The following is a 27,172-nucleotide window of genomic DNA, read 5'->3' on the forward strand; positions in this document are numbered from 1 at the left end:
GGATCAACATGGAAAGTATCATGCTAAGTGAAATGAGTCAGAAAGAGAGAGACAGACATAGAAAGATTGCACTCATCTGTGGGATATAGAATAATAGACTATAAGACTAACACCCAAGAATAGTAGAAATAAGTACCAGGAGATTGTTTCCATGGCTTGGAGGCTGGTCTCTCATTCTGGGTAACTCAGGGAAGGGACCACCAAGTAAAATGTGGTTGGAGGTCATGTGGGGGAAGGGTGAGGCGGGCGGAATACAGACTAGAGACTGAACACAATGGCCACTCAACACCTTTATTGCAAACCACAACACCTCATCAGAGAGAGAGAACAAAAGGGAATTCCCTGCCATGGTGGCAGGGTGGGGTGGGGGGAGACGGGACTGGGGAGGGGGGGAGGGATGTTGGGTTTACGGGTGGTGGAGAATGGGCACTGGTGAAGGGATGGGTTATCGAACTTTGTATGGGGGAAGCATGAGCACAAAGATGTATGGATCTGTAACTGTACCCTCACGATGACTCTCTAAAAATAAACTAAAAAAAAAATGCCTTTACCTCCCCTGTGTAGGAAATGTCCAGGTAAGCATGGAAATCCAATGTGCTGCTTGCAAAGTTCACCTGAGTCCAGTCCCTTTCCATCGGGGAGTTGAGGAGGTGAAACGTGTGGTGCCCCTCCTAGCCTCAATGCCGCGATCCTCAGCAGAGCGTTGCCCTCCTGGGACAAAGCTAAGCTGGTAGGCATTGCCCTGTCCCCAAAGTCCTCAAAGCCTGAGTTTCCCATCTCTGGGACACAAGTTCCCTGACACCCCATCAGCATCAGGATTCTGATTTTAAAACATGACTTTGCAACTCCTGGACTTGAGATGGGCTTGAGAACAGAGGAGAGTGGGGATTAGGGCTGCCAGCTATTATCAGGGATGACTCTTGGTTCTGCACTCAGGAGTCACTGCTAGCAGTGCTTAGGGGACTATATGGGATGCCAGAGATTGAACCCAGGTCAGTCTCATGCAAGACAAATGCCCTTCACACTGTACTATCTCTCTAGCCCCATAAATAATTATTTTTTGGAGGCAGAGGTTAACACCTGGAGGCACTCAGGGTTTACTCCTGGATCTGTGCCCAAGGATTACTCCTGGCTGAGCTCAGGAGGACCATACGGGGTGCCTGGAATTGAACCCAGGTTGGCCACATGCAAGGCAAGAGCCCTACCCACAGTACTATCACCCTGGCCCTTACATTTTGTGGTTTTGGTTTTTGAGTTACACCTGGCGATGCACAGGGGTTACTCCTGGCTTTGCACTCAGGAATTACTCCTGGTGGTGCTCAGGGGACCATATGGGATGCTGGGAATCGAACCCGGGTCGGCCACATGCAAGGCAAACGCCCTACCCGCTGTGCTATCGCTACAACCCCTGACCTCTACAATTCACAAAAGCAGTGTGTGTTCCCAGTGAGAGGGGAGCCTCCTTGCCCACGAATCCTGTGCTCTTTTTCAGTTTTCCTTTTGTTTTGTCTTTGGGTTTTTTCACCTCTGCTAGTGCTGCTCAGAAGTTTCTCCCAGGGCTGTCTGTGCTCAGATGTTGCTTCTGGCAATGGTCTGGGGACTATCCCATGCTGAGGGTCACACCCATGCCTTCCACACGTAGAGCCTCTGCTCCAGCCCTTGCATCCCTCTCCCTGGCCCAGACTCCATATAGTCTGAACCACTGTATTTTCTAATCTGTGGTAACTGATTTTAGTAATAATAGCTACACAGTTACAACCCATGCTCAAAAAAAACGTGTGTTTAAAGCTTAGACATTGTGTTTCCTTTCTCTCCTGTATTGGTCTGTGCAAGTCTCCCTGGTGCTTACTTATACACTAATGGAGTATGTGCAAAGACCATGCTCAGGCCCATGGGGGAAGGAAGCAGAAGAAACTGTGACTGGAAGAACCAAGTGCTTCTCTGTCCCAGCTGACAATCTGTGCAGGGACCTGCACAATCACTGACCTGAAGACGTGCTCAGCACCTTCCGATGGCACAGGAGTCTCTTAATCACAGTCTTCACATCCTTTGTCCTTAAGTCGCAGATGATGGGGTTGAAGGGAGGCAGGACTGCAGACATCCGTGCAGTGACCTTGCAGAGGACAGACAGGACCGTGGCAGAGAAGCACAAGTCAGTGAGTGAGTCAGCACCACAGAACAGGACAAAGATCCTTCTGGCAGCTATCCGTGGAGGGGATGCGCTGGGTCACAGCCACGGCCCTGATGTAGGCGATGGCTATGACCAGCACTGAGAAGTTGATGGCGATGGCATGGAGATGTCTGCCACCAGCATCATGGACATGTTTGTGCAGGTCAAAGGCTCAAGGTCACAGAATGGCTGGTGGATCTGGCAGGGGCCACAGAAGGGCAGTGTGGAGATCGATGTAACTCAGGGAGCAGCACTAAGAGACAGGAGATCTGGGCCAGGGTCCTGGGGTCACGATGGTTGGGTAGTGCCACAGATGGCCATGTACTTGTCTGTGGCCAAGAGTACCAAGCGTAGTCAGCAAGACTCATTTCTCCCAATGAGTGGAAGAAGTCCATCCACAGGCGGGGGGAAGCCGAGAAATGAGAGGCCCTCTGCCCACTGGCCAGGCTGGTGAGCACCTTGGGGATGGTGGCCACGGTGTGCCAGATCTCCAGGAAGGAAAAGAAGCTGGTGAAGTCGTACCTGGGCTTGTGTAGACAGGGGTCCACATCGCAGAGACAGTCGGAGTTCCACCTGCAATGAACACGGAGTTGGCCAGCAGTGGGATGAAGAGCAGAAGGCTGCTCTCTTGAAACTACAAGATTCCCGAGGAGAAAAACTAGCTCCGTGGCCGTGTCTGAGAGGTTCCATCTCAGCATGGCCGCATCGTCCCAGGGGAGCACAGCTCATCCTGATGAATCAGTGGGTGCCACCTCTGCTGGCTTACAGCGAAGCAGGTGCCACGTCCTTCCAAGTCCCCTACCAGAGCAAGTCTCCGCCCCAAGGCCCTCGAAGCTCTCACTCACTCTGTGCTCCCTCCAGAGTTAGAGGGAGGATAGACTCTGCATTTTCTGTTTGTTTTGTTTTGTTTTTCTTTTTGGGTCACACCTGGCAATGCACAGAGGTTACTACTGGCTCTGCACTCAGGAATCACCCCCGGCAGTGCTCAGGGGACCATATGGGATGCTGGGAATCAAACCCGGGTCGGCCACGTGCAAGGCAAACGCCCTACCCGCTGTGCTATTGCTCCAGCCCCAAGACTCTGCATTTTCTGGAACATACCCAGTTTCCTGGGTGAAGCAATAGCACAGCAGGTAGGGCGTTTGCCTTGCACGCGGCCGACCTGGGTTCGATTCCCAGCATCCCATATGGTCCCCCATGCACTGCCAGGAGTAATTCCTGAGTGCAAAGCCTGGAGTAACCCCTTTGCATCTCCGGGTGTGACTCCCCCCCAAAAAATGTTTAGAACAGCAGGGATGCTAGAGACCCAAGAGGTAGCATAGGAAGAGGTTCTCTGGGGATTGGAGACTTAACCATTTGAACTCCTGGGGCAAAAAGCCAACTTTTCACCTGAGCTGAGGTATTCACCAAGAAGTTACTCACAAAGAAAACTAATGTGAAACTTAACATTTGATATTGCCTCCTTTTGATGTATTTTCAGAGCTCTCATCACGGAACAAAGTATAAATCTTGGGGGAAATTTTATCAATAGGGGCCAGGGAGATGGCTCCAAGGGCTGGACCTCAAGCTCTGCATGCAGAACCCTCTGGTTCTATTCCTCAGCACCACATGAGCGATCCCTCAGTTTGGTAGGCCAAGAAACCAAAAAAAGAAAATGTAAATCTATTACAAACTCCTAAATATGGCTGTTAAATCAAATAGATAATAGCTTTGGTAGCTTTGAAAAAGCCAAGTCAAGCTTCTCAAAAAATTAGAAATTGAGTTCCCATTTGACCCAGCAATACCACTATTGGGAATATATCCCAAAGAAGCAAAAAAGTATAGTCAAAATGACATCTGCACTTATATGTTTATTGCAGCACTGTTTATAATAGCCAGAATCTGGGAAAAAACCGAGTGCCCGAGAACAGACGACTGGTTAAAGAAACTATGGTACATCTATACAATGAAATACTATGCAGCTGTTAGAAAAGATGAAGTCATGAACTTTACATATAAGTGGATCAATATGGAAAGCATCATGCTAAGTGAAATGAGTCAGAAAGAGAGGGACAGACATAGATTGCACTCAACTGTGGAATATAAAATAACAGAGTAGGAGACTAACACCCAAGATTAGTAGTATATAATACCAGGAGGTTGACTCCATAGCTTGGAAGCTGGCCTCACATGCTGGGGGAAAGGCAGCCCAGATAGAGAAGGGGACACCAAATAAAATGTGATTGGAGATCCCACGCAGGAAGGGGATGCATGCTGAAAGTAGACGAGACTGAACACGATGGCCACTCAATACCCCTATTGCAAACCACAACACCCAAAAGGAGAGAGAGAACAAAAGGGAATACCCTGCCACAGAGAGGGGTGGGGGGGTGGGAGGGATACTGGGTTCATTGGTGACGGAGAATGGACCCTGGTGGAGGGATGTGTGCTCGAATATTGTATGAGGGAAACACAAGCACGAAAATGTGTAAATCTGTAACTGTACCCTCACGGTGATTCACTAATTAAAAAATTTAAAAAGCAAAATTAAATTAAAAAATTAAAATAAAAATTGATGAGGAAAAAAATAAATAAAAATGTTATTGGAAAAAATGAAAAAAAAGAAAAAGCCAAGTCAAATCCACAGAGATTTAAGACTTGTTCATTGTTCTCATCCATGAAAATCTATTGGATACCTTCCTTAACAGAAGATTTTCTGTTAAGGAATCCAATGTTATTGTTATATGCAAATGTTATTGTTATATGCAAATGTTATTTATATATATGCAAATGTTATTGTTCTTCCAGTGTCAGCTGGTTTCTCTGCTATTTATGGCGCTTCTTGCCCATAAATATAGATACATGAATCTGCTTGTGTAATGTGTGGCACTCACAATCAGGAGACACGGGAGAACTAATTTTGATTGCAAGTACAGTGCAGGGTGGTGGGGTACAAACTGTAGGGCACTAAGAGATGGGGAAACTGGTCCCATCTTCCCCTCATCCCTCACTGCCATGCGTGGAGCCCCTAACGGCTGAGCCCCCACACCCCCTCTGGCCCAGACTGCTCAGAGCCACCTGAAGGCTGTGACTAAGGGCACAGAGACAGAGAATCTGCCCGCATACTCCCACATTCCTACTCCTGCTCTCTCTCAGTCCTACCCCCTGCCTCCCCTCTTACCCGGCGAGGCCATGCTGCCTTCCTGGATCTGAGTCCATCTCTGCAGGAGACATCGTATTTGCCCATCCCTCTGGACCCCTTAAGGACCATTCCCCTGACTCCACAGCACCAGCCAGAATTCAGCCTCCCAGATCAATTACGACCTTCCTGGGACTTTTCCCAGGTCTCGCTCTGGTAGGGCCTCCTGGGAGAGGCTGGAAGAGTATGGAAAGGATCTCCAGGAGCGTCAAGGTACCTGAACGGGATCTCAGGGAGAGCAGCTTTCCATGGGACCAGCGGCTTTCCTTCCTCTTCTGCCAGACAGAAGCCTCCCCAAAGCCTTGAAAGCCACCACCAAAGAGTTTCAATCTGCTCACCTGCTATTTTCAGTCGGGCCTTGTCGCGCGCCGCTTCGACCAGCGAAGAAACACGCAACTCGGAGATCCTTCTTGCCGAGATTTATTCAGGGACTTTCCATGAAACGGGAAGAAGGGGAACGGGAACGAGGAGGAAGAACGAGGGAGAACCTAAGGGGGAACCCAGAGAACCCCCTAGCTAGGCAGCCTCCTCCCTTATATACTTCTCCCTGCTCGTTTGCCCCCAAGTGTCTGCAGCTGATAAACTAGCCACAACTTGTGGGCGTGACAAGACATCCTGATTCCCCATCAGGTGTTGTCCAGGAAGCACGGTGCAATCAACAAGAAACAGGTGTTCACGAAGCACGGTCAGTGGAGGCTCTCCACAGTTCCCCCTTTTTGTTTTAGAACAGCAAGTCTGTGTAGCGACCTCGGCCCCCTTGGCCTTACCCCTCATTGGGAACCCTCTCGCTTGTAGGTCCCTGTATTAGGTTGGTCCAAGGGTCAGGTGGGGTATAGTGCACCCTTCCAAACTCCTCAACTACAGGAAGTCCCCTGCAGTTAAGGGCTCTCAGCTGCATAATACCTTTGCTACATCCAGCTAGACCTGATTGTTCTGAGCGAGATTATTGTTTCAAAGTTGCAAGCCAAAGCTACGTGGATTGCTGTGCCTCCAGGGCCTCGAATGCCTGTAAATATCACGCCTTTGTAAATAGTTGTTCTTGCTGCATTTTGTATAGACACCAGGCAAAAATCAAAGCAGTGAGAAGCAATAAGGATAGTACTGCTCCCACCCCCGCCCACTCTTTGAAGAAATGGAGGGGACTTCTACTCTGGTCTTATTAAGATGGGTAAAGAAGGGATTAAAGCAGGCCATGTTGTAGCAATGGCCCAGAAAGCTGCTTCTTCAGCTCGTACTGACACAGGAACCAGGCTGAGCAGGAGCACCAGTTTCCACATCTTGGTCTACTGGGGGCTCAGTCTTCCTGTCAGGCGTTCAGGAATCCACACTGGTTCTGCCCTGTCCTGCGGAAAAACACAAACAGAACCCCTGGCCCAGGTTAACACGGGGTCCGGGCCACACCATTCACCAGAAAGGATATCCTTCCATTTAACATATCCTTGGCACACAGGGATCTTTGAAGAGTGCCTGTCTGCAGGGGAGGTGTCCTTATCATCAATAATCAAAAAATTTAGAGTTCTCGAGGGGGCCGTCCCAGGCCAACTCCCCCTTTTTGTTTTATTAAGCATGCTTTAAGGGTGAAATTATAGGGGGCTATAAGAGTATCTGGAAGCCCTCCAAAGTATTGCAAGCAGTTCTGAATACCAATCATAGCCAAACAGGCTACAGCTGCAGGGTATAACTCCACGGCTTTTGCCGGAGAGACCCTAGGATGAATCCACAGAAGGGGTCCCTCCTGCCATAGGACTGCAGTAGGTTGCCCATATGTTGGAAGCACACAAAGCAAAATGGGAAACTCAGGCTGCACACGTGTATTGCCAGCAGCAGTAAGAGCTTGCTCAATTTTGCAAAGGGCTTCTCTAGCTTCGGGTGTGACAGTCCGTGGGGAGGAAAGAGAAGGATCACCTTGGAGTATATTGAATAAAGGTCTTAAGTCATAGTTAGGTAATTTAAGGTATCCCCTTATCCAATTAATGTCTCCCAACAAACATTGAAAGTCATTAAGTGTGTGTAAATGGTCAAGCCGAAGAGTAATCTTTTGAGGAAGTGTCCAGCTGACAATTGTTGATTAATTAAGGCTTCAGCTGCGTCTAATTTTTCATAGGATAAAGGCCACTGTGGAACCCACACCGGTTCCTCTGTTAACCATGTTAGGGGGATGATTTCCACAGCGGCCCCTATAATAAATTTTGATCAGTAGGAACAGGAATAGGACGTGAAGAAGTGCAAAGCCTAACTTCCATCTTAGCTAGAACATCTCATCCCCAAAGGGAAAAAGGCAAATTAAGTATAAAGGGCTGGAAGCTATCCCGGTGTCCCTCGTCATCCTTCCAGGTGAGGTGACATGCACTCACTTCTGGGGTACTGAGGTACCCCAGGCCCTGCAACTGCTGAGCAGAAGCCTGCGTGGGCCAGGCAGGAGGCCAATCCTTAGTGGCTATTATGCTGCGGTCTGCTCCAGTGTCAAGAAGTCCCATGATCCTTTTTCCTTCTACTATTAATTGCATCATGGGTCTGGTATGCATACCTAAAGCAAGAAAAGCTCCCTCAGTTTATTCCTGATTAAAAGCTCTTCTACCATTGCATGTCTGTCCACCCAGGGTGGGAAGGAGAATAACGGGCAACAGGGTCCCCTGGGCTGATGGCAATAATTCCTCGAGGAGACTCAATCAGGGCTCTAACACTTTGAGAATGGTTGGGATCAATTATACCAGGATATCCCTCGGAAACTTGAGCCACCCCATATCTTTGAGGGCCCTGAGGACGTGGGCCCCGTCTCTATTGTGAGACTTGTGACTGTTTTTGGCATATCGAATATGCCGCGGGTAGCTTGCCAGGCTCTGCCATGTGGGCGAGATAATCTCAGTAGCTTGCCGGGCTCTCTGAGAGGGACAGAAGAATCAAACCCGGGTCAGCCGCATGCAAGGCAAATGCCCTACCCGCTGTGCTATCGCTCTAGCCCTTTAGTAGTGTCTTAGTATCTTTTAATCTCGGTAAGATTGCCAAGCAAGTGATAGAAATATACAACAGAATCAAAAACCACACTTTGCACAAAAAGAGTTTGTATATGTTTAGCATTTTATGTAGCACATTATTTAAGATTATTTAAGATACAAGGACATTGAGTCTACCTTATTATTATATTTGCAATAGAGTTATCGATCTTTATAAAATCCATACATGTGTTCAAACTTACCAAGTTGTGTATGTTAATAATAAGAGGGGCAGGGGAGCACCTCTTCAGTGCTCAGGACTTACTCGACTCTGTGCTCGGGGGACCATCCAGTTGGAGACTGAACATCAAAGCATATGTAGCAGGTATGTGGGGGTCCCGTCCTGTCCAGCAGGGAGGACCCTTCATGGGGCTGAGGAGGGGACGCAGCCAAATGAGCAGACACAGAGCCAGAAAGCAGCAAGAAGGAGGAAGGGAGAGAGAGAGAGAGAGAGAGAGAGAGAGAGAGAGAGAGAGAGAGAGAGAGAGAGAGAGAGAGAGAGAGAGGGAGGGAGAGAGAGAGGGAGGAGAGAGGAGAGAGGAGAGAGAGGAGAGAGGAGAGAGGAGAGAGGAGAGAGGAGAGAGAGTTTATTCTACTGGCAATTACAGTACTATACTTCTCTGCTGGGAGGAGGTGGTATGGTATGCATGCTGGGACCCCCATACAAACAGTAGTAAAATGCAGATCAGGCATGGGCCTCAGCTCGAGAAAGAAACAAACAGCGATAAGATCAGTAGTGGCAACCTTGTTACAGGGAATTTAAGTAAGCCTCTGTTTGATCAGAAGATAAAAGCCAGGCTCTGTAAAGTGGCTCCCTACACAGGTAGACAGGGAAAAGCCCTCAGCAATGAAACTTAGGTCAGCAAAACTTCTGGGAGGAAAATTCTAAGGCTGATCAACTCTGTGGATACAGAAAACAGAGACCTGATAAGACCTTCAGCAGCAGACCCTGAGGAAGTTGGACCCCTCCCCATAAAGTTCCTCAAACCCTCTTGGATCTTTCCCTCAATCTGTTAAAATGTGATCCAGCCTCCAGAAGACTCCAGAACTTCCTGATCAAGAAAGCAAGAAGACAAGAGCCTATAAAAGACACCTTGAGGGGCTGGAGTGATAGTAAAGCAGGTAGGGTGTTTGCCTTGCACGCGACCAACCAGGGTTCGACTCCCAGCAACCCATATGGTTTCCTGAGCACCTCCAAGGGTAATTCCTGAGTGCAGAGCCAGTAGTGACGCCTGTGCATCGCCGGAAGTGAACTAAAAAAAGCAAAAAAATATAAAAAAGGAAGACACCTTGAACAAAGGAAGGGCGCTCATATGCTGCCTGAGCCCGTTTGCTGCTTGCACCCATGTAGCCGAGCACATGTGGTACCCGAGCACATGTGGTACCCTAGCACATGTGTCACCTGCATCTCCCCTCTTGAGCTGTGTACTTTCATGCTGGGATGTGTCTAGGGGCTCTCTCTCCACTCTTGGAGAAACCTGCATTCTCTCTCTATTCTCTCTCTCTCTCTCTCTCTCTCTCTCTCTCTCTCTCTCTCTCTCTCTCCCTCCCCTTTTGCCTTGCTGGGGTGAAGGGCGTGGTGACCACCATATTATGACAACCACAGAAGAGAGATACAAGCTTGCAATGATCCAATCCAATCTCTGGAAGAAATCTCCCTGGACTTAGTTGCTAAAGTACAGAAATCCAAGACCTCATATCTCTTCACAAAAGGTATGACTCTAGTGGGGAACTCCTAACAATAATAGTGAGGTTTTTGTTGAAATATTGAATGTAATCAAAGTAAAGAGAACGTAAAGTGAAATTTATCAGTTACAGGAGGAAGGGGGCGGGATGGGAGGTATACTGGGGTTTGTTTGTTTGTTTGTTTGTTTGTTTGTTTTTGGTGGTGGGATATGGGCACTGATGAAGGGATGGTTGTTTCAGCATTGTATAACTGAGACTTAAACCTGAAAGCATTGTAATTCTCTACATGGTGATTCAATAAAATAAAATTTTAATTTAAAAAAATCATATTTACAAAAACCAAATGAGAGAATGTACATAGAAAGTTTTATGCTGTCCGCAGGGGAAACAGCAGAGGGCTAGGGACAACATGTCCCCAGGGCTATGCTGATTAGCTCCCGTGGGTGCTAACCAAGCTCTCCACCCTCTAGAGAGGCAAGATTCCTAGTGTGCAGGGAAACCTCTGGAGCCCCAGGAAATCCCCCTGAGGGATCTGCTAATTGGAATGGGACCTGCTCCCCATAATTTGTCCCTTGGAGAGGCAGAGAAGAGCCTTTTTCTGGGGACCCAGCTGCTGGGATCAACACTCTCCTGGGAAGCCACCCAGTCCACAAAGGCAGAGAGGGTGCTGGCAGGGAGGATTCAGAGCTTCCAGCCTCTCTGCAGCCTGCAGGGCTGCCCCAAGCTAGGGAACAATTTCCTCTGGGCTGAGGGGCAAGAATCCCAAATCTTCTAAATGAAGAAATCGGAATAACTAGGCAGGAAGTAGCCAAGCTTTAGGCTTTGGGGAGAATGCGGATCTGCTTGAATACCAAGACCCTGACACTGAGAAAGGTCTTTCTGGAGTTCCATGGGCTGTGAAATCATCGTGATTTCTGGGCAGAGCCAGAGACATACTCTGATCTGCACCTGAGGCTGATCCCAACTGTCCACACCAGCCCAGGGCAGTGTGCCCACAGACAGTGAGTCAACAGGACTCTGACTCCCTCAGTCCCTGAGCAAAGGCAGGCGTGAAGACACTCCCACTGTCAGCCTCAGCCCTGCACCCACCCTGGGCTTCCTGCCTTTCCTGCTCCCCATCCCCCATCTGGCTTCCGGTGTCACCCAAGAGGGGGCTTGGTAGGCCCCACGGGTGGGGGGAGGAGAGGCAGAGAGGAGAGAAACTGTCACTTTCTTCCAATCTGCCTCTGCCACCTGGGACCCAGGGGGTGAGGGTTCTTTTCTCACCTCCCAGAAAAGAACTACAGGAGTAGACAAGCAGTGAAGTAAAGCAGATTTTTATTCGGAGGTTTTTAAGGAAGGGGAAGGAGGGAGAGAAAGTGAGAGAGCAACGTGCTCAAGAGAGAACCCGGCGGGGGGGGGGGGGGGGGGCTGGAGTGATAGCACAGCAGGGAGGGCATTTGCCTTGCCTGCGGCCGACCCGGGTTCGATTCCCAGCATCCCATATGGTCCCCTGAGCACCGCCAGGAGTAATTCCTGAGTGCAGAGACAGGAGTAACCCCTGTGCATTGCCGGGTGTGACCCAAAAACAAACAAACAAAAAGAGAAAGAACCCGGGCCTCTGAGAGCAGCAAGAGCCCCTACACACATGCCAGCTTTAGATAGGAAAGTCCCCTCCTCAAGAGGCCTCCTCAAGTGCAGGCCACACATGTGGTTGGCCATGCGGGCACAAGTAGCAAGTTTTTCCCGCTTGCCCCCCGGTGGGGTTTCTACCTAGGAAAGAGTCTGTTGCTAGGGAGGCTACCAAGGGGAGTCCTCAGTGGTCTCTGAAATTCCTTTCCTGGCCTTTTGTTCCTGCTGGAGCTTCTGTCTGAGGGCGGGAGTCTGGGAAATGGCACTTGGGGCCCCCTGGGACCAGCGAGCTCAGCCTCCTGCGGCCCACCAGCTTCCAGTCTCTGACCACAATGCCAGCTCTGCTGTGAAGCAAACCTGAGCTCCGGGTGATGGGTGAGACCACACTCTCCTGATGGACCCCAGTGGCCCCGAGCACAGAGCCAGGAGCAGCCCCTGAGAACTGCCGGGTGTGCTCAGAAAATTCAATTATGTTTTTGGTCAAATCACCATGAGATACAGTTACAAAGCTTTCATGATTGAGCTTCAGTCATACATGACCAAACGCCCATCCCTCCCCCAGAGCACCTTCTCATCACCAATGTCCCACCATCCCCAACACATCCCGTTACCTATCTCTGTGGTAGACACTTTCCTTCTTACCCTCTCTATTTTGGGGCATTATGGTTTACAATACAGATACTGAGAGGCCGTCATGTTTGAATCTTTGTGTGCTTTCAGCACACATCTCCCATCCCAAGTGAGCCCTCCAACCATCATTGACTTAAGGGTCTCTGAAAATTCTATTTTTTTTTTTTGCGTCACACCCAGCGATGCTCAGGGGTTACTCCTGGCTCTGCACTCAGGAATTACTCCTGGCAGTGCTCAGTGGACACTATGAGATGCTGGGAATTGAACCCGGGTCGGCCATGTGCAAGACAAACGCCCTACCCGCTGTGCTATTGCTCCAGCCCCTGAAAATTCTATTTTTTTCCTCAGCTGCACTAAGCTCTGTCCTTGTGTGTCATAGATTTGGATGAATCTATTTCTGTGGTCGGTAAAACAAAATAAGCAAGGCGAGAAAAGGCGTTGTTGATGCAAATCTCTTTTCAACAGCCTCTTCCCGAATCATCCCTTTGTTCCTCAGATTCCCGTGTTCAGAGACATTAGTAAGATCTGTAAGTCTGTGGTTCTCTGACAAATTATCTGCAGTTTGTAGATGCTCCGTGCTTTGCAGGCCTTCCTGCTCTGTGAGTCCTGCATGGGGGCCCTGTGGGGCCAATCTCTGCCCGGGGTGAGCCCCAGTGTACGAGCCTGCCTTTGGGGTTGACTCCAGTGAGCAGGGCTGTCTGTCTGTCTGCTCCACTCAGGCCATCAAGGACCAAAGGGTCCACCTGGAGGCTGAAGACGCTTTTCCTTACCAGAGGCCCCAACTAACCTTGTGGTTCAAAAGCCAACCCGTCTCTCTGGGTTTTAATTTCCAATTCTGTAAAGTAGATTCTTAGGTGTAGCTTCCTTAGGAAGAGTGCGCGCACTTTTACTAATGACCATGATTTTAGATCATTATTGATTCAAAATACCATATCATCTGTAATTCTAAAACCTGGAATCTCCACTCTCTTTCCATGTCCACTGCTCAGGGACTGGGCACTACATTTACTCATTGTCTGTGTCGGGGTCCGTACAGCCTTTGGTACTCACGAGAACCAATGCACAGAACTGCAATGCCCAGGCAGTGGGCAGGTATGCTAAGATGGTAGGGATATAAGTGCTTTGAATAAATGCTATGAATAAATCTTATTAGGAAGCTGCCTGAAATGAGAGGTTTTCTTTCTCTCTTTCTTTCTTTCTATCTTTCTTTCTTTCTCTCTTTCTTTTTTCTTTCTTTCTTTCTTTCTTTCTTTCTTCTTTCTTTCTTTCATTTTTGAATGTGATTTTGTTGTTGTTGTTGTTGTTGTTTTGCAGAAAGAGAAAATTGCACCGCTTACTAAGCAAAGTCTAAGGTGCATTTCCTCAGCAAACTCTGTGGGTCACTGGGATCCACAGTCCCAGACAGCACCCACGGTCCTGGTGATGGCACCCACAGTCCCAGACAGCAACCACTGTCCTGGTGTCAGCACCCACAGTCCCAGACAGCAACCACTGTCCTGGTGTCAGCACCCACAGTCCCAGACAGCACCCACAGTCCCAGTGATGGCACCCACAGTCCCAGTGACGGCACCCTGGTCCCAGATGACACCCACAGTCCCAGTAACAGTCCCAGCACCAGCACCAGTGAATCATTAAGCGAAGCACCCAGGACAGAGCAGCTGCAATCCTCCGTGCTGACCTCTGACCATCACCCAGTTCCTGGGCTGTGTGTGGCCCGACAGCCGTGTCTCAAGGCGCTGCTTCGGGGACTTTCCTCAGACCTCGGTCTCATGGCCAGCAGTGGGGGTGTGACTGGAACTGTCTGTCACTGGGCGCTGTGAGCGGGTCTACTGTGGCACCCAAGGCGGGCTCAGACCTCACACCAGCTCCCACCCTCTCTGCTGGGCCCACGGGGTGAATCTGAGGTGGGGACTGTTTTGCGAGCATGTCATTCCCACAGCGACATGAAGTGTCACTCAGACCTTCCCGCCGCTCCTGAGTCTCTGACTGCTGCGACAGTGTCTGGTCAGTCGAGTCCAGCCACCCTCCTTGGCCCGGCTGCAGCCCCCTGGGGTTAGCTTACCACCCCAGCCAGAAGTAGACCCACAGACCCCCTGGCCCCATGGCCCACTCCGCCCATCCCACAGGGTGGAGGGGCCGGCAGCCGTCAGGAAACTTTTCTTTTTTTTTTTTAATTTTATTTTATTGAATCACCATGTGGAAAATTACAATGCTTTCAGGCTTAAGTCCTAGTCATACAATGCTGAAACAACCATCCCTTCACCAGTGCCCATATCCCACCACCGAAGACAAAAACAAAAAACAAAAAACCACAGTACACCTCCCATCCCGCCCACCCCCACACCCCCCCCCCGCCTAGTAACTGATAAATTTCACTTTACTTTCTATTTACTTTGGTTACATTCAATATTTCAACACAAACCTCACCATTATTATTAGGAGCACCCCACTAGAGTCAGACCTGTTGTGAAGAGAAATGAGGTCAGTTTTGGATTTCTGTACTTTAACAACTAAGTCCAGGGAGATTTCTTCCGGATATTCGATCATTGCAAGCTTGTAAACCCCATCTGTGGTCGTCATAATATGGCAGTCCCCACGCCCTTCATCCCCGGGAAGGGACAGGCGAGAGAGAGAAATACCTTTCCCCTCCCGGGCGGGCATGGGGTCGCAGCTTAGTTCTCTGGCTGGAAACAATCTGCAAGAGCAGTCCGTGTTGTAGTTGGCTCAGCTGGGTCTGGATTCACGTGGGTGCAGCTGCGGAGGAGCCGCACACGCGTGCGGCCCCCGGGGTCACATCTCGGCAGCGGTCAGGAAATTTTTCTCAGGAGCTCCCTGGAGGCAGGTAAGGAGGCTGCTAATGAGAAGGAAACACGCCATCAGGGGGCGTGACGGCTGGGGCCGAGGCTGCCCCGTGGGGCGGCCCCTAAAGAGGCTCAGCCTCAGCCTCAGTGACTGCAGGTCTCCACAGACTTGGGAGCAGGCCGGGGAGGCTGTTTCCCTCCATCTCCCTCTCGGTGAGTACTAACGGGGGACCTGAGGCCCTGGCCCAGAGCGACAGAGAGCGGGAGGGCGTTTGCCTTGCACGGGGCTGGCCCAGGTCGATACCCAGTATCCCATATGGGGCCCCGAGCCCCACCAGGAGTGATCCCTGAGCGAGTGCAGAGCCAGGAGGAACCCCTGAGCACTGCGGCGTGTGTCCCGGAAAGCCCTTCCCCCACCACCAAAAAAAAACAAAAGGAGCTCTGGCCAGGTCACCAGCAGTCACCAGCCTCCTCCTGGGAGCGCCCCTCCTCCTCAGGAGGCATCGGAGGCTGGGGCTGGGATGGCGGGGACACCTGCTGGCACTTGGGTGGGCTTCCTGATGGCCACCCGCTCCAAGGGCGCCTGCTTCATGGCCTGTGTGGGGCCCGTCCACACCTGGCAGAGCAGGGGAAGAGCGGAGCCGGATTCTACAGAAAAGGGGCCGGGGGACCTCTGAGTTAGTGAGAGAGGGGGAGAGAGCACCTGTCCTAGGAGAGGGAGCACTGCTGCTCCAAACACAGTGCTCCTCCCGGTTCAGAGGGTGCTCGTGTACTCAGACACAGTGCTCCTCCCGCTCACACAGTGTACCCATATGCCTTGACACAGTGCTCACCCGGCTCATTCACCTGGTGCTCATGTACTCAGACACCGTGCTCACGAAACACACACAGGAAGCAGTACCACCGTTCTCTCACCATTCAAACCTTGCAACCCTCTGTTTCTTTTAGGGAAAACCGACGTCTCTGTAGAAAGAGTCTGCTCTGCCAGCCACTGTCCAGGCTCTCCTGCCCCACACACCTGAGCCATGACATCACTTTCCGGGCTCTAGGAGAGCACTGGTTTGTCCTTTCTCAGGGAGCTTAGGGTAACTGGGTCGCACCCATCAGTGCTCCCGAGGCACACCCATTCCTCTGCGTTTATCTTTAACTTCTCTTCTGTGCTCTGCTTCCCCTATCTGTTAATCACTAGATCCCCAAATCAGGCCCTGTGACCTGTAGGGTCGGATCCTTCTGAGGACTCTGGATTCCGTATTTGTAAGTAAAATATTGATTTTCTCTTTCCCTTTTTCCTCTGCATAGTTTCCTTTAGAGCAATGTCCTTTCTGTGTAGACACGGGAAGACAGTAAATGCTATGCTTTTGTGACTTGGGACTTAGTTAACTCCAAATAATATTTACTCCTGCCATGTCATATTTACTCGACTTAAGCCCCACTTGCCCTTGGTTCCTAGCACCCCAAAAGCAGGGTTCCAACTAAAGGACTGGAGGCACCCAGAGCAAGCGGTACACTTCCCTGGCATTGAAAGGGGACAAGCCAAGTGTCATAAAACTTATAATAAGAGCACAGTTGTGGACAAATTCTGTCATGAGGGGCCAGAGCGATAGTACAATGGGTTGGGCATTTGCCTTGTACGCAGCTGACCCAGGTTTGACCCGGATCCCGTGGGGTGCCCTGGGCACTGCCAGGAGTGACCCCGAGTGCAGAGCCAGGCTGTGGGAGCCCATGCTGTGTCAGCTGACTCTGCTGGCTCCGCTGGCCGCTCACAGTGGGGGCCGCGGGTGGCACCGATGTAGGGTGACTGATACTAACCATGTCAATGAAGTCACAGCCCCCCTCCCCACCAGGAGCAAAGCTGCCTGGGAAGGGTCCAGAGATTGGGAAAAGCTCATCTGGTCCCCAGATGTCTGGGAGCGGCTGCACTTTGCAGAGCCGGCCAGCAGGTGGGGCTATTCTTCCTTCCCGTGCAGACAGTAACTATCTTTCCAGAGTCCTGGAAGAAACAGCGAGTCCAAGTCCCTGAGTTAATCCAAAAGGGGAACCCAGCAGGTCAGCAAGCCAGAGCCCGTTCCCAGCCTTTTTCTGCCCTGCGGATTGGTCAGAGGACCACCTTCAACCTGCTGCCTCTGCCCAGGAGAGCTCTTCTCTCTGCCAAGACAGGGGAGGCTTTTGGGAAACACCATGTCCCGCTTGTACACGTCACCCTGGACGTCTGCTCTACCCTGTGTCCCCATGTCCCGTCCCAGCAGTCACCACATGCACTCCCCTGCTTTCGGAAGAGCCACGCCTGGTGGCTGCTGTCCTGCCTGGAGAGCCTGGGGAACAGAGGCTCTGCTGGCTGAGGCCAGATGCATCTCCCCCTATTTTCATTTCTTCTACTCTTCTAGGGCTGGAGCAATAGCACAGCGGGTAGGGCGTTTGCCTTGCCCGTGGCCAACCTGGGTTCGATTCCTCCATCCCTCTCGGAGAGCCCGGCAAGCTCCCGAGAGGACCCCGCCCGCACATCCAAAAATCCAAAATAACAAAACAGTTGCTGAAGAATCTGCTAGATTTTCCATAAATGCACAGGCCTGTATCTTCCTGGAAGCCTAGGTGGGTAGCGGGGGCCCCTGAAAGTAGGCGGGGGCTGGGTGCAGGCCCAGCAGGGGCCCCCGTGGGAGGGTTGGGAGTGGGAGGAGTCCCTCTGCAAAATCGAGTTTCCCTCACCCACCGCTGACAGCCCCGGAGGTGAGCATGAGGCCAGACCGCAGCCATGCGAGGGCATTCTGCAGTGACACAGTTCCCACTTACTGTGTCCCCGGGGTCTCCACCCACCGCCAAGGGGGCCAGGGAAGGGGGTCACACCAAAGACCCTGAGCTTCCTAGAGAAGCTCCTCTGGCTGTGACCCTAGTTGGAAAATGCCTGAAAGGGGGTTCAGGGGAGAGGGGGGATGAAACGTGGGTGATGGGGGGGTGGAGGTTCTGGCACCTGGTGGTGCAGTGCAGAAACCCACCCGTGGTTTAGAGGACAGAATAAGAAGCAGACTAAATGAGCAAGTTCAAACAGCTGAGCACAGCCTGCAGGGGGGTCTCTGACTAAAGAAGAGCCCCTGCTGGCTGCAGCCCTGAAGGGGCTTAGGGGGACGCCCTCAGTCCCGGGGACCCTCGCAGAGGGAGAACAACCCTGTGTGCAGAGCATGCAGCAGGCCCGTCCTCCTTCCCCACGCAGACATGGACTGTCGTCCTGGGCCCGTTTCCTTCCACACAGAGCCGGGAAGGAGGCGCAGAGCAGAGCCCGGGGACACACAGGCCCTGGAGAGGGAGGGTCCCGCACGAGGACCCGGGCACCAGCACCGAGGAGGAGGAGGCGTCCCTCAGCCCAGCCAGCGCTGACAGGAAGGGCGGGGTGGCGGGCCACGCAGGCTTTGTGGGAAACGCTTCAGTCCCTCTGCCCAGGAAACCGAAACTCCTGGCCCAGGCGGGGAGGAGTCAGCCTGCAGAGAGGGAGGCTCAGCACTGGAGTCTTGCACAACTCAGATCCCCAGCTGGTCCTGGCTCTCTCCCTCTCTCCTCTGCCCCGAAGTGAAGCTCCAGGACTCTTGGCCGACTCTGGTCCTGCCTCCCCGGACAGTCTCAGCCACCGCCGACTCAGTTCTCCTCAGGCTGGGAGACCCGGGACCCAGGCACCAGAACACACAAGAGGGTGAGTCCTGCCAGAACTCCCGGACCCAGGACTGGGGGGAGAACTGACCCTTGTCCTGGGGGGGGGGGCAGGAAGGGAGGGGCAAGGGTTGCATCACTCAGGGAGGGGCAGAGGGGCTGTCTCTGCCCCGACACCGCTAGGGTCCCACCTAGAATTTCCCTCTCCCAGCAAGGCAGAGCCAGAGAGACCCAGTGAGCATCTCCTGTCCCCAGGACGAGACTCTGCTTAGAGCAGCCTGTGCTGGGCCTTTCGGGGGGGGGGGGCAGAAACTCCTTCCCACAGGGCCACATGTAAATCTTCGGGAGGCCAGAGGACCCTTTCCTGAGCCCAAGTCACTGGAGCATGCACTTCGGCATGAGGTGAGGGTCACCTCAGTAACGGGCAGTTTTCTGGGCTCTGCCCAGGGTCCACTTTGAGCTACACATCAAGATAGTTCAGTTTCATTTCTGTTTGTAGTTGTGTCAACCCTTAAATCTCCTATAGATTCTTTTTTTTTTTTGGGTTTTTTTTTTTTTTTTTTGCTTTTTCGGTCACACCCAGCGATGCTCAGGGGTCACTCCTGGCTCTGTACTCAGGAATTACCCCTGGCCATGCTCAGAGGATCATATGGGATGCTGGGAATCGAACCTGGGTCGGCCGAGTACAAGGCAAACACCCTACCCGCTGTGCTATCACTCCAGCCCCATGTTTTTTTTTGGGGGGGGGTCACACCCAGCATTGCACAAGGGTTACTCCTGGCTCATATACTCAGGAATTATTCCTGGCAGTGCTCGGGGGACCATATGGGATGCTGGGAATTGAACCCGGGTCGGTCGCACGCAAGGCAAACACCCTCCCTGCTGTGCTATCACTCCAGCCCCTCTTGCAGATTCTTGTGGGTGCATTTGAACAGGAACTCGGCTTTGTAGAATTCTCCCCTGGGTCCATCCAGTTTCTTCACTCTCTGTCTCTCTGTCTTCATTTGCAAAACTTTATCTGGGCTTCGACTTGCTTTCTCTGCCAAAGTTTATTGAAGCTTTCTCTTTCACAGAGGCTCACATCCTGTTCTTTCTCTCAGGGCGGGATAGGCACACCAGCCAACTCAGCTCCTTACTCTCTTCCTGATGCACGAGTATTAAGCAATTTTGATCTTGTTTGCCTTTAAAAAACATCATAATAACCCCCGTACCAAAGAGTCTTCCATTGCAGGCTGTGCCTTTTCACCATATTGATGAACATCAGAAAAGAATTATTCCTGCTCTTGACATGCAAAGGTCATCTTGACTGGCTCTAAAATCCTCTCAATGTTACCCGCCTGCTAGAGGGGCTGCAGGCTCCTGGCTGGAAGCCTCGGGGACACCCCAGCTCTGGATTGAGCCTGTGGGAGCTGGAGGGGCTCTGGGAGCCCCGAGAGAGAGTGGGGCGGGGCCTGAGAGGCCCGGAGGACTCAGAGAAGTGCTGGTGGTTCTGCGCGGCCTCACAGGCAGACGCCTGCCCCTGATGTTCGCCGAGGAGTTGGTCCTCGTGGGCAGCAAACAAGATCCTGTTTTCTGGTCTCTTGTGCAGGGGCAGCGTTGGGTTGGGCACTGTCATGGGCACCCCCTCTCCCGTGACTGGGCCATGGGGCCCAATGCTGCTGTGTCAGGGACTTTCAGAGGTTCCGGTTCCCTCCAGGAAACCGCCTGTGGGTCCTTCCCTCTGCCTCCAGCTGGGAGCCCAGAGCCCCTCCTCCCAGACGGAGCCCACCCAAGGGCCAGAGGAAAGGGGGGAGGGCTCCGTCTGGGAGGACTGGCCCTTTCTCCCTCCCATTAGGCACTTTGTCTCCTTTAGCAAACACAGGGCAACTTCTGCTCTGCAATGGACCTTGACTGTTGACCCTCTCTGTTTGGGTAGCATTTTCTCTTTCCTAAGCCCTCCTGGCTCCCGGTCAGTGAACCTGGTTTTCAGTTTGATTTCCGAGCATTCTGCTTATCCAAATATTAGTCTGGAACCAGCCCTTTGGGCCAAATGCTAATTTATTTGCTCTGAGGGCCATATCCTGCGTCAGGGTGGGAAGGAAGCTTTCTGGGAGAGGAACCCCATGACACAGAAATGTCCTTCACAGTGGGGACACGGCGAGGTCCTGAAGTGGCCCAGGTTGGGCCATCGAGCCCTGAGTCCATGGTCCTGATGGATGGACTCAGGTTGGTGGCAGAGATGACACTTTCTGGTAAAGACGAGCTTGCTCAAAGTAGCTCCATGCAAACAGGAGAGAGGTGGAGAGTGGACAGGCGTCCTTGCTGCCAAGGGGGAATGTCAAGGAGCAATCTGTCCTTAGGAGAGGGACCAGGGGACCTAGTACCCAGTCAGTCCCTGAGGGCTGCGGAGACCCCTGGGGACATTCTGGGCATGAGCAGAGACAGAGCCCCTCCACTCTACCCCAGAACTCAGTCTCAACCCCGGCGGGGGTGCAGGCCCTGGCGCCCATGGGTGCTCTCTGGGCCCATCTCCTATGCACAAGCCTCACTGCTGCCTCTCCCAGCGTCATTGCAAGGGGCTGTGCTGGGTCCTGAAAATCCAGGGCAGGTGGCACTAGGCCGGCTCAGGCTGTCCCAGTCCCCGTGACACCCTCGTCCCTCTCCCAGGCTCGCTCACTGTGACAGATGGAGATAGAGTACAAGAAAATCCTCCTGCACAAAGGGCTGGAGAGCCTCACTGATTACCAGTTCCGAGCAGTCAAATCTTTACTGGCTGATGAGTTAGGGCTGACTGCAAAACTGAGGGATGACGCAGACAGAATCAAGATTGCAGACCAGATGTTCTCCAAGTTCCCAGCCGCCCAATCTGTGGTCAAGCTCATCGACACCATCAAGGAAGATCCAAGTCTCAAGGAGCTTGTGGAGTCCTTGAGAAAGGAGAAGCAAAACGGTAACGGAGCCTCCTGCACCCCACTCATATAGGGGGGCAGGTGTGGGGGAGGGCGAGAGGTGCAATGACTTGGGGGTCATCGTAACAGCTCAGCCTCGGGTGGGACAGTGGCCCTGGAACCGGCTGTGTCGGGATGCTGTGTGGGTGTTTGGGGTGAAGGGAAGGCCGCTGAGCTTGAGGTCTGGCTGCATGCTTGAACCGGGGTCCCCAGGGGTCCCCGTGCATCGGCAGCAGGGCCCGCCCACTGGTTTCCGCTCTCGGTAGGTTTTGCGGTGGGATCTCTGGCAGCACCAGGGCCTGAGTGGGGAAGGGCGGGGCAGAGGGCGGGCAGGTGTGCCTGGGCTCCAGATAGAAAGTTGGGGGTAGACAGCCCTTGGGGCTGAGCTGGCCGACACGGAGATCACCATGGCTGCCCCCTTCCACGCTCACCTGCCCTCTCGTTGTCAGTTTCAAGGAGACTGAAGACTGCAGAACTAAAAGCAAGGAGCAAGCAGCAGCAGAACAGAGCGGGGCCCTCAGCACCTCTGAGAAGCCCAGTTGGCCCACGGCCACCCCCGGGAGCAGCAGAGGACGTTGTGGCCCAGGTCAGCCTGGGGGTATCCCCGGGTCCCCAGGAGGGCAGTCACAGCACAGGACACCAAGCAGAGGAACAAGGGCCCAGCTCCCCACACCTGGCAGGAGAGGTTCAGGGCTAGGGACATCTCAGTGGAGCATCTCCTCCCACACACTACCCCAGAGACAGACAGACAGAGAGAAAGGCAGAGAAACAGCAATAGAGACAAACAGAAAGACAGACACAGTGAGAGACAGGTAGAGACAGAAAAAAACAGATAAACAGAGACAGAGACACAGAGACAGAGAGACACAAAGAAAAACAGCAATAGACAGAGACAGACAGAGATAGATAAAGAAACAGAGAGAGACAGAGAGACAGAGCCAGAGACAGGGAAACAGAGACAGGTACAGAAACAGACAGACATTAACTGATGATACAGATGAGACAGACATAGAGAGAGACAGAGACAGACAGACAGATACATAAAGACATAGAGACAGACATACAGAGAGATAGAGATATAGAGACAGAGAGATACATAAGGACAGAGAGAGACAGAGAGATAGAGAGATACATAGAGACATAGAGACAGACAGACTGACAGAGAGATTCATAGAGACATAGAGAGACAGAGAGATACATAGAGACATAGAGACAGACCAACAGAGAGATACATAGAAACAGAGAGAGAGAGACAAAGATACATAGAGAGAGACAGATAGACAGAGAGATACATAGAGACAGAGACAGAGAAATAGAGACATAGAGACAGACTGACAGAGAGATACATAGAGAAACAGAGACAGACAGACTGACAGAGAGATACAGACATAGAGAGAGAGACAGAAATAGAGAGACATAGAGACAGACAGACAACAGAGAGATACATAGGAACAGAGAGAGAGAGAGAGAGACAGGGACAGATGGATAGACAGAGACAGGGAGAGAGAGAGAGACAGACAAGGAGACAAAGACAGAGAGAGTGACAGAGATAGAGAGACTCAGACATAGATAGAGACAGACAGACCAACAGCCCAGAGAGAGCAGAGACAGCCATATGATTTTGGGCCTGGGTCTGAGTCGAGGCTGAGGGAGGCCCTCAGGAGACAGCTGTGCAGTGAGCCCTGTTCACACACCTAGACGCTGTCTTAGCTCGGTGCCTTCTGCATGGCAGACGGGTGGGGGGACCAAGAGCCCTCTAGGCAGCCCCTTTCCCAATTGTTTCTGTGACCCTCTCCTAGGCTTCCCCTGGGGATGGGGTAGGGTTCCCCACAGTGGATCTCAAGTTTGTCCAAGAGAAACGTCACAAAGTGAAATCAGAGTCCTGCGCTTTTATTTATTTTTGGTGGTAGTCACACCTGGCGATGCTCAGGGGTTCCTCCAGGCTCTGCACTCAGTAATAAGCCCTGGCAGTGCCCAGGGGACCATATGGGATGCTGGGGATTGAACCTAGGCTAGCTGTATGCAAGGCAAATGCCCTCCCTGCTGTACTAGCACCCAGTTCTGTGCTTTTAGAGCTGAGAACTATTCATGAGAAAATGTCATCACTTCCAGAAAAGAAAACACAACATGGAAGGAGAAAAAGATGTGAAAAGGAATAAGGGAGCCCAGAAGTCCAGCAAGGCCCCCTGTCCTGTTGGTGCCAGCCCTGCAGGAACCCAAATGGCCACCGAACACTTCTCACCAGACACCAAAAAATTCTCAACAGCCAACTTGATCTTCCAACTTGACACGCCCAGGGTCCCAGTAGCTGCGCCAAGTGTCCCACCAGCCACCCCAAGCTCAGTGTCCATGACACCCTCCAGATCCTTGACCAAGGTATATCCATCCATCTCCCTCAGACCCAGGGACAGTGACACAGGCCTGACTCCCCAGGTGTAAGTCAAGCTGCTTGGGAATGGGGACTCAGTCAGGGTCATTGGTCCCTTGGGTTGGCCACCTCCAAACAACATTGCTCAGGAAGTTCTCCGGGACTCTTCTGGGCCAGCCCCAGAGTTCTGTTTTCAGAGGTCACTCCCGGCAGTACTGGGGTGCCCTTTCATGGGAGGGATCGAGCCTGGATCTCCCACTGGCAGGGTGTCTGCTCATGTCAGTATGCCTGATTCTTTTTTTTTCTTTTTGGGTCACACCCAGTGATGCACAGGGGTCACTCCTGGCTCATGCACTCAGGAACTACTCCTGGCGGTGCTCAGGGCACCATATGGGATGCTGGGAATTGAACCTGGATCAGCTGTGTGCAAGGCAAACGCCCTCCCCGCTGTGCTATCGCTCCAGCCCCTGCTTGACTCTTCTTTTGATACTTGGTGGGCCTCACCCTTCTTCACGGGCTCTAACTGGTACCCCTGTTAACTCAGAGCTGATTCTGTTGAAACGGGGACCCTCAGATCAGGCTCTGAGTCCCCACCTGCCAGCCCTTCCCCCTCCTCTACCTGCTCTAGCTCCAAATTGCTCGAGCAGAAATGCAAACTTGCATCTCTGCTCGAGCCCGGAGGTGTATTGTTCTGTTTCTGTCCATCCCAAATTCAGGGGCCGTCATCTGCAGCTAAAGTCGTTGAAGACAGAAGAAACCCCTCCCCGAGCTCCGTGACCGTCCTGGTGCTGGAACATAGCCAGCTCTTCAGCTACGAGTCTGGGGAACAGGCCCACGCTGCCATGTTCTACGCGACAGTGGCCACTGCCAGTCAGTTCTTCCGGGTGAAGGTGTTTGACGCCAATCTGTGGGACCTATTCAAAGAGGGCTCGGTCCTCGTCATCTCTGGTCACTCTGAGTGCAGAGGGACCCTGGAGGTCAGTGGGACCTCGCTAGTGTCTCCCGCTTCTGACCTGATCCAGGTCCCAAACAGCGTCATGAAGAGGGCATGCGAGTCTCCCAAGATTGACGACCTGTGCAAGGCTGTGTCAGGGACGCCCGTATACGGGCGGTTCAAGGTGGTCAAGGTAAGTGCTTGAGGGCTCTGTGCCGCCTCCAGCAACACCTGTGCTGGCCTGTCTCCCGGCCACGCTCTGCTCCCTCCTGACGGGAGGGAAGACTTCTCATGGGGCACACGACTGCCTCCCTGTGAATTTATTGCAAAAGATCTACTGGGTCAAGGCCTGCTCTGGTGACCTGTCTCCACTTGCACAAACAGGACGGAGACGGCTCCTAAGAGCACGTGCCAGGCCGGGGGTGCAGTGTCTAAACTGCCCGGTCTCAGTCACCACTAGGGTGGGACTTTGGGCAGACTGGACTGTGCCCTCACAGATAAGCACAGGGCACAGCTTTTTGATACTGTCACCGTTACACACTCATTCTCTGATTCTTCATGATCAGGTGATTGAGTACTGAAAAGTAGTGAACTTCGTGATAGTTCAGATCTATGTTCTGCAAATGCTCTTTTTTTCTTTTTTTTCTTTTTGGGGTCACACCTGGCAATGCACAAGATTTAGTCCTGGCTCTGCACTCAGGAATCACCCCTGGTGGTGCTTAGGGGACCATATGGGATGCTGGGAATCGAACCCGGGTTGGCCGCTGGCAAGGCTAACACCCTACACGCTGTGCTATTGCTCCAGCCCCTGCAAATTCTCTTGTTTACCAAAATATAAAGGCAAAAAGATGGAGGCTGGCGAGATAGCACAGTGAGCAGTGCACTTGCATTGCATGCAGCCCACCCTGTTTGATGCCCAAACACCACCAAAAGTCATCCCCGAGCACAGAGTAAGCCCTGAGCACCATCAGGTGAGGTCAAACCTCACCCATTCCCCCCCAAAGAAAAAAGGCCAAGAGTGCTACTGACTTGCTCACATGCAAGGTACAAGGTAGTGGGATATATTTAATCCTCCCAAGCAGACACACCACCACTCATTCACACAGGACCCGCTGCACCAACCTCATTCTGTCTCCCGAGAGACTGTCACTCTCCACCGCTTTTCGACATTGTCCTTAACCGCCATCCACTCCCACCCCACACTCTCTCATGAACTTGATCAGGGACAGCTTCAGTAAGGTAGAAATGTGACCCACAGGTCTTGGCCAAAAGGATAAATATCAGGGGACGGAGGGCAGAAGAGGCTGGGGAAGAATCTCCGTGGGCCTTCTTTGTCTAGGAACTCTTGCAATCAATCTGCCGAATGAACGCTTGTAGCCCAATAATCTCTGCAAAGGGGCAAGCACCAAAGACACCTCCAGGAGTTTCTAATTCCCCTGATTGGTTTTCAGGAACCAGCCTCCCCTGGGTAGAAGTCAGGAAGTAGGAAAATTAAGAATTAGCATGGGGCTGGAGCAATAGCACAGCGGGTAGGGCATTTGCCTTGCACGCGGCCGACCCGGGTTCAATTCCCAGCATCCCATATGGTCCCCCGAGCACCGCCTGGAGTAATTCCTGAGTGCATGAGCCAGGAGTAACCCCTGAGCATCGCCAGTTGTGACCCAAAAAGCCAAAAAGAAAAAAAATTAAGAATTAGCAGATAGAAACACTAGAATGGCAGCAGAAAAAAAATCAAGACGCAAGTGTGTGAGGAAGACAGCCTGAGTCCCCCCGTCTCACAGCCGCTCTGACTGTTTGCCTCACAGGCGCCTCTTCCTCATACACAGGGAGGTTACTGCCCCCTAGAAACCAATGTCCTGCTCTGTTGCAGAAGACAGAGAACAAGAAGAACACCATCTACGAGATTAAGGATAAGACGGGGAGCATGGACGTGGTGGGGAGCGGACAGTGGCACCAGCTGCCCTGTGGGCCGGGGGACCAGCTGCAGCTCTTCTGCCTCCGAGTGAGAACCATCAAACAGAAGGCGATCCTGACATGCGAGAAACACAGCCTCATCCAGGTGGGGATGCTTTGGGAGGGCTCTCCGGGGAGGCAATGGTGGTATTTAGGTATCAGAAGGTCTGTCCACAGACCTCCAGTTCCCATCCTACAGGGAGTTTGAAAAAGATTCTGCAGGGCCACAATGTCCAAAAGAAGGAAGAGGGAGAGGGGAAGGGAGAGAGAAAGAGAAAGAGGGAA

General features: G+C 52.2%; 2 protein-coding genes across 2 annotated transcripts in view; one reads left to right on the forward strand and one right to left on the reverse strand.

Annotated features, from left to right (window-relative positions):
- Nucleotides 1–1,978: 1,978 nt before the first annotated feature.
- Nucleotides 1,979–20,320, reverse strand: LOC129399851 (olfactory receptor 6K3). Its single transcript, XM_055121195.1, is given in 5 exon segments — nucleotides 1,979–2,192; nucleotides 2,194–2,296; nucleotides 2,299–2,409; nucleotides 2,610–2,743; nucleotides 20,157–20,320. Coding segments are annotated over 5 exon segments (726 nt in total).
- Nucleotides 18,549–27,172, forward strand: part of LOC101543325 (gamma-interferon-inducible protein 16) — a 29,674-nt gene continuing 21,050 nt past the window's right edge. The window contains exons 1-6 of the mRNA XM_055121197.1: nucleotides 18,549–18,748; nucleotides 21,352–21,634; nucleotides 22,082–22,218; nucleotides 23,745–24,008; nucleotides 24,717–25,127; nucleotides 26,805–26,993. Of these exons, the coding sequence (XP_054977172.1) occupies nucleotides 21,370–21,634; nucleotides 22,082–22,218; nucleotides 23,745–24,008; nucleotides 24,717–25,127; nucleotides 26,805–26,993 (1,266 nt within the window). The 5' untranslated portion in view covers nucleotides 18,549–18,748; nucleotides 21,352–21,369. The remainder of the gene's footprint in view (nucleotides 18,749–21,351; nucleotides 21,635–22,081; nucleotides 22,219–23,744; nucleotides 24,009–24,716; nucleotides 25,128–26,804; nucleotides 26,994–27,172) is intronic.

This window comes from Sorex araneus, chromosome X (genome assembly GCF_027595985.1).
Source record: "Sorex araneus isolate mSorAra2 chromosome X, mSorAra2.pri, whole genome shotgun sequence".
NCBI classification, from domain to species: domain Eukaryota; kingdom Metazoa; phylum Chordata; class Mammalia; order Eulipotyphla; family Soricidae; genus Sorex; species Sorex araneus.